We start from the raw sequence: 14443 nt of genomic DNA on the forward strand, positions 1-14443 counted from the left end.
GGAGCTCGCGCTTGCCTTGAACAGCATAAACACAGTTTACACAGCTAATATAACCCTCAAAATGGATCTTTACAAGATGTTCGTCATGCATGCTGCATGCATGCATCGGATCATGTGAGTATAGTTTATTTGGATGTATTACATTTGATTCTGAATGAGTTTGAGGCTGTGCTGCGTGGCTAAAGCTAACATTACACACTGTTGGAGAGATTTATAAAGAATGAAGATGTGTTTATGAATTATAAAGACGCAAGTGTTTCAAAATGAAAATAGTGACGACTCTTGTCTCCGTTAATACAGTAATAAACGATGGTAACTTTAACCACATTTAACAGTACATTAGCAACATGCTAACGAAACATTTAGAAAGACAATTCACAAATATCACTAAAAATATCATGATATCATGGATCATGTCAGTTATTATCGCTCCATCTGCCATTTTTTGCTATTGTCCTTTCTTGCTTACCTAGTCTGATGATTCAGCTGTGCACAGATCCAGACGTTAATACTGGCTGCCCTTGTGTAATGCCTCGATCATGGCATATGCAAATATTGGGGGCGTACATATTAATGATCATAATGTGTTATGTTGAGATTCGCCTGTTCTTCGGAGGTCTTGTAAACAAATCAGATTTATATAAGAAGGAGGAAACTATGGAGTTTGAAACTCAGTGTACTGAGTTTTCCATGTACTGAACTCTTGTTATTCAACTATGCCAATATAAATTCAATATTTAATTCTAGGGCACCTTTAAATACATTAAGATACACCAACAAAACTATATTTGAAGATTAGAAAGAAATAGCTCCATAACATAGCAGTTGCAAGTGACCACTTTTTACAGTGTATTGCAGTTTTTGTCTAATATTGTCTGGCTCTAAATAAAAGAGTTACTGATTTAGTATGGAAAGTGAAATAAAGTGTGAGAGTCCATGGAGGGGAGGGCTGTGGGAGGACAGTATGAATATGAGCCAGGCTTCAGGAGGAGGAGATTTAAATGATCAACTTGTTGAAAGGTAGTCACGGCGCTCATGTGGAAGTGTGCCACTCTATTTGGGAAATGCGCGAGCAGGAATCTTGCACTATAGGAAACAGACGCTGGATTTCCAGTGGCGCGTGAGGACGATTAATACCTGCCAACTTTAATTGAAAACACGTTTTACTCATTTCACCGCTGGTATTTTCGTACATCTACCCGATGCGATATAGATTTAATACAATAAAGTGACGTATCATCACTTTTATGAAACCATTTTTTTTTTTTTTTAATATTGAGAATATATTTAGCACATTTTCCGGATTGTTCCATTTTATTTGGAAGCTACGCAAACTGCCGACGAGGAAGGCAGGAGCTGGCCATCCAGAACCGTTTGTGGAATATATGTTGAAATTTCCGTATTGACATTACTATTTGGATGGACTACTGTTTGGATTTTTCTACAATAAGACTTGTCCTGGCATTCGAGATGAGTTATTTGACATCACTGTTACAAATAGTTGCTGCTGTCCAGTTGAACCTTTTACCTGCACAGGTGAGCATATGTGCCTTTTTTTTTTTTTTTTTTTTTTTTTACAGTTAACCTGCATAAATTATAAACCATATTGGCTACACTGCAAGCGAGTGATGTTAAGCTATTTTAATCTACGGAGCGAGACAACAAGATCATAATGTTCTAGTTTTGCCGGGTGTGTTTACGTTTGTAAACAATGCACATCTTTTGGTCTCGATACTTATACGTCAAATAGACGTCGCGCGTTTAATTTTTTAAAACGCCATGTGTAACTAAAAGTAATTCAGCTGTAAAAAGTTAAAGAAAATGTGTTTAATTCCGCTGCGCTGCATTTGAACATAAGTAAATGTCCTGTGTGAATGGTCCTTACGACTATATTGCGTGTGAGAATATAAACTTGTATGTTTAAAAGCTCTGGTAATGTGTTGCTGTTAGCGTACGTGACCGGATCAGAGATGCTTAATTTGTAGGCTAGTCTTCCTTTCTCAAGTATGAATTAATTAAAAAGAGGATAAGGGGGATTTGAAAGGTTGTAGGCTACGTGCAGTCATGAAAGAACTGAGTGAATGAATGGAGTCAGTTTACTTTTGACAGGGCTTCCAGTAAAGCCTCGCAGACGACTGTTTTTATAACACCCTCTATAACTTGATCCCTTTTTGAAGTGCTGCAACAGAAAGCGTTGAGTCATGAAACGAAACGTGACGAACTGCATCACCCCCTCTAATAATCCACAGGCGTGTGTGACACACTGACTCGCCTTACCCGGTGATGAATAAATGCCAAAATCACCAAATTAGACAGCCAGACAATGTCTTTAAATGCTTCCAACTGTTGTCAAAGATAATAAGAGACCAATATGTCAAAGTAGAATGTGCTCTTAAAGGGATAGTTCACCCAAAAATTAAAATAGTCATCATTTACTGACCCTCATGTTGTTTCAAACTTGTATGAGTTTCTTTCTTTTGTTCATACAGGTTCACTCTCAGAAAAAAAAAAAAAAAAAGTGTAAAAATTGTACCTTTAGGGGTACAACAGCTTGTCACTGGGGCAGTAGCTACCCTTTAAAGGACATCTTTGTACCTTATTTATTGGTTCATAGTAGTACCTTAAAGGGTTAGTTCACCCAAAAATGAAAATAATGTATTTATTACTTGCCCTCATGTGGTTCTACACCCTTAAGACCTTCGTTCATCTTCGGAACACAAATTAGGATATTTTTGATGAAAGTGAAGCCTCCATTGCCAGCAATGTCACTGAACCTCTAAAGATCCAGAAAGCTACTAAAGATGTATTTAAAACAGTTCATGTGAGTACAGTGGTTCTACCTTAATATTATAAAGCAATGAGAATACTTTTTGTGCATCAAAAAAACTAAATAACGACTTTTCAACTAAATCTAGTGATGGCCTATTTCAAAACACTGCTTCGAAGCTTTATGAATCTTTTGTTTCGAATCAGTGATTCGGATCGTGTATCAAACTGCTGAAATCACGCGCTCCAAACAACTGATTCGAAACAAAAGATTTTTAAAGCTTCGAAGCAGTGTTTTGAAATCAGCTGTCACTAGATATTGTTGAAAAGTCATTATTTTGGGTGTTTTGGCACACAAAAAATATTCTTGTCGCTTTATAATATTAAGGTAGAACCACTGTACTCACATGAACTGATTTAAATATGTTTTGAGTACCTTTCTGGATCTTGAGAGGTTCAGTGACATTTCTGGCAATAGAGGCCTCACTGAGCCATCGGATTTCATCAAAAATATCTTAATTTGTATTCCGAAGATGAACAAAGGTCTTACAGGTGTGAAACAACATTTTTGAGTGAACTAAACCTTTAAGGTACTGTAACACGGTTCGTAGATGTGGGAAGAAGGAGGCGGGAACCAGCGAACATTTAACAAACTTTAATGTATAAATAAACCAAAAACCAAAGGAAAGTAATGCCGGCAGACCCTCACGGACGTCTGCCGGCCACACAAACATAATAAAACACAACGTAAAGTCCAGGCCTGGTCCTCTCTCATTCTTCACTGTCATTGCTCCTCCTTTTATGCTCCCGGAGCTCCTCCGTGAGAGACTCAAGGCCGGTGTGCCTCCCAGGTGGAGCTCATTAACTCTCGCGCCACCGGCCTCGCGCCGTTCCCTTACGGCTCTCGCCCGCCCTGGTCACCACAGGTACATATTGCTACTCTAAGGTACTAATATGCACCTTTTAGGGGTAAAAAAAAAAAAAAAAAGGTACAAAAATGTCCTTTTAAGCTGCCCCATGCAGTGACAAGCTGTTGTACCTCTAAAGGTAGTTTTAACACATTTTTTCCTAACATAAGGGTGAGCAAATGATGACAGAATTTTCATTTTTGGGTGAACTATCCCTTCAACTACTCCAAGATATAAAAGAAAAATGACATACTGTTTATATCCATTCAAACTATCCACTTTGAAATGCCAGGTTACACAATGTTGAATAAAAAGATGATTGTCCCACAGCTTAAGGTAAAATATCGCACCACACGTTATGTGAGATGGCAGAGTCCTGGCTGTAAGGAGAAATGTTGGCAGGAGACTCTACCTCAACTTTTTAATCTTTTCTTCCTCATCATGCTTTGAACAATGTGTTCGATGACATGCATAAATGGGTTTATGCACCTATTAGTCATGGGTGTAGCTGAAATAGCCAAATGCGGTTAGTTAGACCACCACAGTTCATATTTGGAAGGGTCTCAACCTCATGCTTGACAGTTTTTATTACTCAAGTAGTTCTTTGTGTCAAAGCAGATTAAAATGGCTGTATACACTTGCACTATACAACTGAAGCTTTCAGGTCATTATAAAACCTAATAGCCATCTTTCATATCCTGTTCATCATTGAAGAGACTAGTAGAGAAGGGAATGTTTGCTGCAAATCTAGTACTCTGTAGTTACAAATGCTTAAAATGAGCAGTGATGAACATTAAAAGAGTGAAAATTATATGTTCTTTTGTCATTCAATATTAATCCTGCTAGTGGCAGGTTAGAACAAAGTTTATCGGGCGTAATAAAACCAAAAACCACACACTTCTTCCGGACCCCACAAATGACTTATGGCTCCTTTCATTTTTCCCAAATACACTAAAGCCTTCTCTCATATCGCTGGCCGTACACCAGATGTGGGTGTGTCAGAGCATGTCTTCTTTTGTCTCTCTCTCTCTTGTGCTTGCGTCAAAACTTTGATTTGCGTTATTTCAGGAGTTACATCAAGTTCCTAAATGGTCACCGTGACCAAGTAAGACATGTTCCTGGATCAACATATTTTGTTGATCCTGGAACAACATTTCTGTCAAAAAGTTTGTTCTAAATCTTTCCCTTAATATATATTTATTTTATCAGAATGGTACGAAACTTGGTAAAGGTTTTGGTACTTACATTGTGAACACACACACACACGAAAATCATAGACATGGTTCAAAAAGGTTATTCTAGTGGAAACCTTTGGTATTGTGCCCAAACAAAATCTTACTGAAAGCTCATTTTTTTTATATATCAAGCTAGAATTTGGAACACAACTTATTTAGATTTAAGGCTTTGATTTTCTCACAGTTGTTGTAGAGTGAAATGTGTTTTGGAAAATATATATTTCATATAAAAATTCAAAATAGTATTATTGTGCATTTTTCATATCACTAAATGTAAAATTCTATAACTTTTAAGCTCACTTTTTAAAACTCATTTCACTTCAGAAATAATCAGAAAAAGTGTCATCTTTAAAAAAAAGACCAGATTTATGAAAGATTTATGACAGTTTAAGTTGGAAATTTCATTTTCAGGTCTATGCTCAAAAAGTGAAAAAATAGATTAGAACTACTGCATAAATATAAATCTAAAAATAGAATTTTAAATTTTAAAAAACAAAATTTTAAATTAAAAACATTATCAAACTAAAATATAGTATATTCATTTCATTGAAGAAAAAAATATATATAAACTGTCATGCAAAGAGCACCAGAAGGTTAACTATGAACTTTTCTTGAAAATTTTATAAAAGTTTGTCCTTAACCCTAATACTTTTCCACATTCCTTGAGTGCATTGACTGTGTAGATGTTGTTGTTTTTTTTGCAAATTAATAGATATTCACATTGCTTTAATGCAATGTGTTCATCTCCTGTTCCTTCTTTGATTCTCCTGTTCTCTATTTCTAGAGGATCTGTATGAAGAAATCTTGTGATCACTTGTATAAGGAAGGGAGTTGCAGTATCATTTCCAATGTTGGATAATCATCTCACAGATGGTTTCTTTAAACTTGAGTAAAATCTATCAGGGAAATTTTTATGTTTGTGTGACAGAGGTTAAAATACTAGACACAGCATATATCAGTTCAGTATGGGTATTAAAGTACATGGGAGATGACTACACAAGTATGTGAATGCAATAGTTTTAAGAAGTTGATTTCGTATTACATAATGTGCCATACTGCAATTAAAATTCAGGCTTACCACAAGAGGTGCTGTAGCAGGTAACAACATAAGCCGTTTTCTTCTGTCACAACATCAGATTTTTCTTTGCATGATTATCATAGCCAGAAATATTCCCGATAACAATGTTATCTCAATAACAATAGAAATTTAGAAAAAAATCAATAAAGGTATCAGCCAAATTCATCACTTTATTTTGGGTTTTCTCCAATTTTAACACATAAGTCCTGAAAATTGAAGCCAAAGCATTTCGGTCACCCCCTGGTGGCTGGCTGCAGTATAGGTCATAAACCTCACGCTATCCATGTAATCGAATGGGACTCGAGCCAAACTAAAACACTTCAAATAATGTTTTTTCAAAGATCGTTTCTGTCATTTTAGTTCTTGCAGACGCATGTTCATGTTATTTTTTCAAATAAGTTTGGTTTTAGTAAGTTATTTGTTGCTATAAAAACGGGGTGCAATGTCATGATTGACAGCTGTGCTTGCGATTCGGGCTCCGAATGACATAATCGTCAATGACCATTACTGGAATATTTTGGCTTCATTTTTCTACAGTGGGAGGAAGCGGAGACACGTTGTCCATCTTTTTTTACAGTCTATTATTTTCTCCAAAAAGCAACACTAAGGTGCAATACTGCCACCTACTGTGTTGCAGTGTGACCATTTACTGGCACTGGATTATTTACAATGGCGGCATTCAAAATCTATACTCTTTGAGTAGGTACTTCTATTGAATAAGTATTTACTTCGCGACCATTTAAAATGGTAGTATGAATGTAGTATAAATGTAAGCCAGTTGTACTACATTCATGCATACACTCTAAAAAATGTTGGGTTAAAAACAACCCAAGTTGGGTTGAAAATGGACAAACCCAGCAATTGGGTTGTTTTAACTTGGTTGGGTTAAATGTTTGCCCAACGTGCTGGTTAGTTTTATTTAACTCAACTGTTGTATAAAAATTACTGTATTGCTTGCTTAAAATGAACCCAAAATATACTGGAAATTAACATTTATTAATATGTTTAATAAATGAGCATTTATTAATAAGATAATGAATAATAAACAATAAACATTTATTAAATTGCTTATTAATAAATGTACACCTTTTGATTATTATTGTTGCCTCTAGTAATTATGTGTCTGATTTTTAATTTCTCACCTATTTTGGATTCATTTTAAGCCAGCCATAGTCATTTTTAATCAGTCGTTGGGTTAAATAAAACTACCCAGCAGGTTGGGCAAACATTTAACCCAACCACTGGGTTAAAACAACCCAATTGCTGGGTTTGTCCATTTTCAACCCAACTTGGGTTGTTTTTAACCAAACATTTTTTAGAGTGTACATGTCATTGTCATGTGACCTAACAGCATCAGTTGCGTCGCTTCACTGCCATTCAAAAATCCTCTCCCGTGGCCTCATTTGATAATAAATTGTCCATTGGATACATACTTTGGGTACTTTTCATCTACTGTTTTATAAATACTGTGAACGCGGACATACTAATCTTTTCACATACTGTTTTTTGCCTACTATGAGACTCCCTACTAGTAGAGAAGTATATGATTTCGGATGCAGCCAATATTATTATATGTGTAGCATTAACATTGTTTTTCCATAATATTTCATTTTTTAACGGTTATCAAGGTTATTGTTAATAATGGTAAATTGTGACAAGAATCTTTATGAACAAATAAGTTAAAGTTAGCTAATAATACATCTGGCCCTCTTGAGCAATTAGGGCTTGTTACAGAGCTCAACATTTTTGTGGGCAGTCAAACGAGTGCTATTGATTTTAGCACTCTTTTCCACTTTAAACAATTATTTGGAGACAATAACTAGTGCCAAAATGCACAGATGCTCTACATTACAGTCTTAAAATGCTCCATAAAAAGAACTTGAATGCAAATAATTTAATGCATATTTTCAATTCAGTGGATTGAGCATGAAATAACCTTTAAATGGTTTACTTATGTGCAAGCTTAGTTGATGGAAAAGATCGGTAGATGCGCTAAAAAAGTCATGCTCTTATTCCAGCATTCCAGCTGCGCTCTTCCATTAGTTTTCACTTTGTGAATAGTAATTAACTACTGCACATACACATTGTGGTTTAACACCTTTTAGTTCCAGCTGAAGCTATTTTGGTGCTGATACTGAATCTTTCTTAAACCCGTTGATTTTCTACCACCTGGTGCAGTGCAATGCATTTAGATCACCTTTTGCTCCTGGGTGGAATGAAATGCAGTTCCCAAAGGACTAGGACAGAGTCTGTGCTGAATAATGTGAGCTCCCTCTCATACATTTTTTTTCTTCTTCTCAAGGGAGAGATGTCTCCTTTGTGCTGCCTGTCTCGCCCGTCCCGCCTGTCTCATCTGCTCTGCCACTGTTAACCATTTCTGGAGAAAGGCAAACAGAATGAGAAAGTAAATATTGCCCATGTGGTTGTGAAGACCATTTATAAATGTCTTCTCCTGCCCTCTTGTATCGGGCGGAGTGTTCCCGAAATATGTTGAGTCAGGCACTGGGAGAAATTCTTCCCTGTGTCATTGTTGTATATGCTGTCCTCAGCATAAGCTTACGTGTCACCCGTGATGATGTGTCTGTAATGGCAGCTGAGGTTTAAAGGGCTACCTCACTTATTTAACATCATTGTGATCTGACATAAAAATGGCAACATGGCAGTTTGGTTCAAAGTGGGAGGTCTAGCATAGTGGTAAAAAATGCTTGGTAACCTAAAAGTCAATGGGGGTTTAGCTTTCACGTCAGTGTATGGTTTCGGCTGGTAACTAAATGAATCAAACTATGATTCAGAACTATCTCAGCTAATAGGGAACATTTTCTGAACATTAATAGAATGTTTGTTCAAAGCCGTATTAATGTTCTCAAAATGTTAGTGCAAAATCATTCATGGGATGCTTTATTTTCTGAAATATTTTAGTTTTTTAAATGGTGCTACTGGTCTCAGAATGTTTAGAGAACCTTCAAAAGTAATATTCCCATAATGTTTGCAAAATGATAAAATGGATTGTTCCCTTAATGTTTGCATTACCAAAAATAGTTTTTAAAACGTAAAAAACTGGGCAACGTTCAGAGAACATTCAGAAAAAGTATTCATAACTTAATGGGAACCTTAGCATAACGTTCTGCAGATTTATTTTAGCTGGGATTGTACCATTGTCATGACGCTGAGCAAGATTTGAGCTTATCCAAATCTTTGCGCTTACTCATGTTGTACTAGAGGGACCGTGAGGAGCTCTGAATAAGAATGATTTATTGATAGGTGTAATATATAATGAGAGAAGTGTGAGGTGACAGACATGATTTATAAATAATCTAACTGGTTAAAATGTACAATACATGTTCTTTAATTTTTTTTAAAGAAATGTATACTTTTATTATGCAGTGACACATTCAGTTGATCAAAAGTGACAGTGAAGACTGTTTACTCTTTCAAATAATTGCTGTTCTCAACAGTGATAATAACTATGAATGTTTCTTGAGCAGCAAATCAGCATATCAGAATGATTTCTGAAGGATCATGTGACACTTGAAGACTGCGTAATGATGCTGAACATTCAGCTTTGCCATCAAAGGAATAAATTGCATTTTAAAAAGCACAAAATGGAAAACAGTGATTTTAAAATGTATTTTTTATCAAATAAATATGGCCTTGGTGAGATTTTACATTTTTAGAAATAAAACACTGAAATTAGAGAGTAGGAACACAAATTGCTGTTGTTTTTATTTGCCTGCTTTATGTGCACAATGTTCACTGTCTCTAGACTTTCCTCATATTTTTCCAGGATTTTGACTAAAAAAGTCTCCTTTGCACTGATTTGATGGTTGGTACTGAAAAGTTTGATAACCCCTGAACAAAGTTATTAACTTTTTTTTTTTTTTTTTTTTTTTTTTTTTTTAAGTTGCAAGCCAAGATTTTTGATCATTTTCACAAAACTTTCGTTGGCCCCCAGAATGTTTTGATGTATGAATATCTGAAAATACAAAATCAAAAGAAAGAACGGAGTCTCTGCTTTTAAACAACAACAACAAACCTTTTTATTCTAGCTTCATGCGTTCGTTTTTTTTTTTTTATCAGCGCTTGAATGTTGGTAAGTTTCATAAAACATGAATGATATCAAAAACATGGTCATGATATCATTTTAAATGTGATTGAGCTTGAACAATATGTTTGTATATGCCTGATGAAGGTCATGAGACCGAAACATTGCTAATTAATATTTTTTGATACTTTTTGCAAGTATTGATAGTGTGCGGGATTTCCTTTTTGTTTTGTTTTTTGTTTCATAAAAAACTACATTTTGAACAAAAAAGTTGAGACAATTGCATTTTTGTCAAAGACTATGTACGGATCAGATTCAGAATGATGATCAAAACAGCTTTGACATTTCATTCGGTGATGTTAGGCAGTTTTGATTTATATGCTGTTGAATGTTAGATGATCACTTTATTTTTCATGTGCATAAGCAATGCTTCTAGCACTTGTTTCTGCTTCTTCTTCACCTGTTTTTTGATCCGCAGATTCTGTACTCTTTCAGAAGATGCGTAATAGCGCCCCTTCTGTATAACAGTGAAAACATAGATTGCTGGAAAATTCTGTCAATGGCGGGGAAGCGTTGTGTCAGAAAATATGGAAAATTCCATCAGTGGCTGGAACAGCAAGAGGTTGGAGACTTTTAGAAGTCTGAAACCTCTTGTTGTCCCTGAATGTTTAGTGAATAAGCTGAAGTATTTCTCTGTAAATAGACTTGTTATTAGTATGACTGATGGGCTGAAAAGCAGGGTCATGCTGATAAATACATCCAAGATTTCTTGATTGCTTTACCGAATGTGCAGGTTCACTCGTTCATTGCTATTTTTGCAGCCCTTCTATTTTCTTCTTTTCCTGTCTTTTTTAGCTTCCTGTCTCCGGTGTCATCTGCAGTGTGCACTTCCATAGTCTTTCCTCCAAGTGTTAATACATTTTCAGTTTTGGGAGGTCATGCGACATGCCAGCTTTTATTTCCTTCCTCATTGTATCATGTACATTGTCTCTCTCCCTTCATGTAGTTTTATGTTTTGGTGTTCTACATGTTTGTCTTAAATCGCAGTCCCTCTGGACATGATAGTGCTGCTGGATTATTTTAGAAGCTTTTGTGTTAATACACAGATTCTAGCTTCCTGTTCGAGTGAATGTCCTGTATCTGTTTTTAAAAGTGAGGATCATGGCAGCTTTGTTGGATTTTTCGGTCATCTGATCTTATGTCAGAAGATTTTGTTGGCAACCTTCCCTCTAAGCGCACTTGTGATGTTGCCCAGATCCAACAATTCAGTGTAGAGGTAGACTATTTATGATGTGCTACAGATTCTTGAACTAAATGGGCAGTATTACAGTATGGAATGGAAGTTGTGAGCAATCTGTGCGGAACATGCATTTCTGTAGGATAAAGGCAGCATAACAGACCAGTGTAGAGAAGTCAATAAATATTGCAGTAACCCAAGTTTCCAAACTGAAGGTCATGCAGTTTTTGTTTTAACTTCTATCTTTTAGGTGATCTCAATTCTCATCAAGAGAAAATCATAAAGGGTTAGTTCACCAAAAAAATGAAATTTCTGTCATTAAGTACTCACCCTCATGTCGTCCCAAACCTGTAAGACCTTCGTTTGTCTTCAGAACACAAATTAAGATATTTTTAATAAAATCCGAAGGTATCTGATCCACACATAGGCAGCAATGACATTGCACCTTTTGAGGTCCAGAAAGGTACTAAAGGCATTGTTGATACAGTCGACGTGACTACAGTGGTTCAACCTTTATATTATGAAGTGACAAGAATACTTCTTGTGCACAAAAACAAAACAAAAAGAACGACTTTATTCAACAAATTCATCTGTCCCCTGTCATACTGCTCCTGCGTCAGCATCACTCGCATGTGTCATACTGCTCATGTGACCAGAGCCGGCCAATGATGAGCTGCCGTTCGGACGTAAACAATAAATCTCCGAAACGAAAATAGCGTAGCGGTATGACGGGACAGACGAATTTGTTAAATAAAGTCCTTTTTCTGTTTTGTTTTTGTGCACAAAAAGTATTTTCGTCGCATCATAACATTAAGGTTGAACCACTGTAGTCACGTCGCCGGTTATAACGATGCCTTTAGTACTTTTCTGGACATCAAAAGGTGCAGTGTCGTTGCTGCCTATGTGTGGATCAGATATCCTTGGATTTCATCAAAAATATCTTAATTTGTGCTCCGAAGACATGGGTTATGGGTTTGGGACAACATGAGAGTGAGTACTTAATGACAGAAATTTCATTTTTGGGTGAACTATAATATATATGTATATATATATATATATATTAGTCAAACCAAAAATTATTCGCACACTAGATATAATTTTTATATTTTTACTAGTGGGTGCAGGACACTATAGTTCATTTATGTAAGTGAGGATAGCAAAATAAAGTAAACTGTGACATATTATACCCAAATATTCTTCATACAGTGGACTACCAGTAAAACTGACACTTTGACCTGACCATGTTTTGCTTAAGTGTTATCTGACATAATTAAGATTATTTTTTTCTGACACAGTTTAATTTTATTGTCATATTTTATTACCAATTTTTAAACTATAGTGAATAAACTGTAATAATAATTGAAATGTTCAAGGTGTCTGAATACATTTTGGTTTGACTTATATATCAATAGTCTCTGACTATATATATATGTAATATATAATATATATAAATAAATAAATATATATATATATATATATATATATATATATATATATATATATATATATATATATATATATATATATATATATCCTTTTATTTATATAAATATAAATAAATAAATAAAATTATATATATATATATATATATATATTATTATATATATATTATATATATTATATATTATATATATATATATATATATATATTATATATTATATATATATATATATATATATATATCCTTTTATTTATATAAATAAAGAAATAAAGATATATATATATATATATATGTAACAAATGATTTGTTTCAAATGCTGTTCTTTTGAATTTTCTATTCTGCAAAAAAGCCTGAAAAATGTATCATGGTTTCCACAAAAATATTAGCAAAACTGTTAACATAATAATTATAAATGTTTCTTGAGCAGCAAATCAGCATATTAGAATGATTTCTGAAGGATCATGTGACACTGAAGACTGGAGTAATGATGCTGAAAATTCAGCTTTACCATCACTGTCGACAAAAAGAAAACTGATTTGTTCAAGTCAAGCTCAAAAGTATGAAAGACAAGATCACTGAAAATCCTCTAGAACTGTCTCAGACAACAAGAAGAATGATAAAAAGAAGAGAGGATGTGATTCAGACAGCATAGAGCAGTATACCATAGAAACATACAAGCAGAGAAAAAAACTAAAGAAACAAGTCAGGAAAACTCACCAAATAAGGGATGAGAGAGAGTGACAGGAGCGACAGCACGCATGTTATGTACACCGAAGCTCGGGACGGGATTCAGTGCAGGTGCTTCCTCTCCGTCAACACTTACAGCAAAATAATACTTGAGGCTGACCATCTGTGTCTGCTCAGGCTTCCTCTGCCTCCATAACGTGGAGTGGCAGCTATATATTCAAGTTCCATTGAGGGACTTGTGGGCAAAGTGAACACCTGAGTTTACTGATCCTGCTCAGGCTTCCAGCACTGCCTACACTTTAGATTGTGATGAGTACGAAGTGTTCCTTCTTTAACGTTTCTAGTGACACCACATTCAGAACGTATTGTATTTCTTTGCATTGTATTTGATCTACACTGTGTACAGGCAATGTTGTTCTATCCACCTGGTTCAAAAGGACGCTTCACTTGTGCTACAACAAACACGTTCACACATCTCTGCAGGGATCACCTTTGTGTGTCAGTACAACTAAAAGAAAACATGAGTCAACATGCACACAACAAGATCTCCCTAAAGTTTCCTTGCCCAATTGAATTTGGCACACGGCATCATTATTTGTATTATGTGTTTATAGCCACACATTTACCCCTGGTTTCATAGACGAGGCTTAAGCCTATAATGCATGTTTGAGCTGTTTTAATTGAAAGTAACTTGCACTGACATATCTTAAATTATGTCAGTGCCATTATTATGTCTCAAGATGCACAGCATAATGTTTTTTTTCTAGTTTAAAAAAGCTTCTTAAATGCCCTAAATGAACTAGGCTAAGCCCTGTCTGTGAAACAGTCCGAGCCTTAAAGGTGCAGTGTGTAAGTTTTAGCGGCATCGAATTGCAACCAGTGGCTCAGTCCACTGCTCACCCCTCCCTTTGGAAGCACATAGAGAAGCTACGGTGGCTGACACAGGACAAAGATGTCATCGTTTGAGACAGCAGAGAGTAGCCAGTCAAACAAACACGCCCTGTAGAGCAGTTTGTCTATTTAGGGCTACTGTAGAAACATGGTGGCG

The 14443-nt window shown here is 35.5% G+C and overlaps 1 protein-coding gene across 2 annotated transcripts in view; it reads left to right on the forward strand.

Annotated features, from left to right (window-relative positions):
* The first annotated feature begins 1033 nt into the window (after window positions 1–1033).
* pgfb (placental growth factor b) overlaps window positions 1034–14443 on the forward strand; it is a 29673-nt gene continuing 16263 nt past the window's right edge. For both annotated transcript variants that reach the window (XM_067368237.1, XM_067368236.1), the window contains exon 1: window positions 1034–1536. In XM_067368237.1, the coding sequence (XP_067224338.1) occupies window positions 1420–1536 (117 nt within the window). In that variant the 5' untranslated portion in view covers window positions 1034–1419. The remainder of the gene's footprint in view (window positions 1537–14443) is intronic.

The sequence above is a fragment of the Chanodichthys erythropterus genome, chromosome 18 (genome assembly GCF_024489055.1).
Source record: "Chanodichthys erythropterus isolate Z2021 chromosome 18, ASM2448905v1, whole genome shotgun sequence".
In the NCBI taxonomy this organism is placed as follows: domain Eukaryota; kingdom Metazoa; phylum Chordata; class Actinopteri; order Cypriniformes; family Xenocyprididae; genus Chanodichthys; species Chanodichthys erythropterus.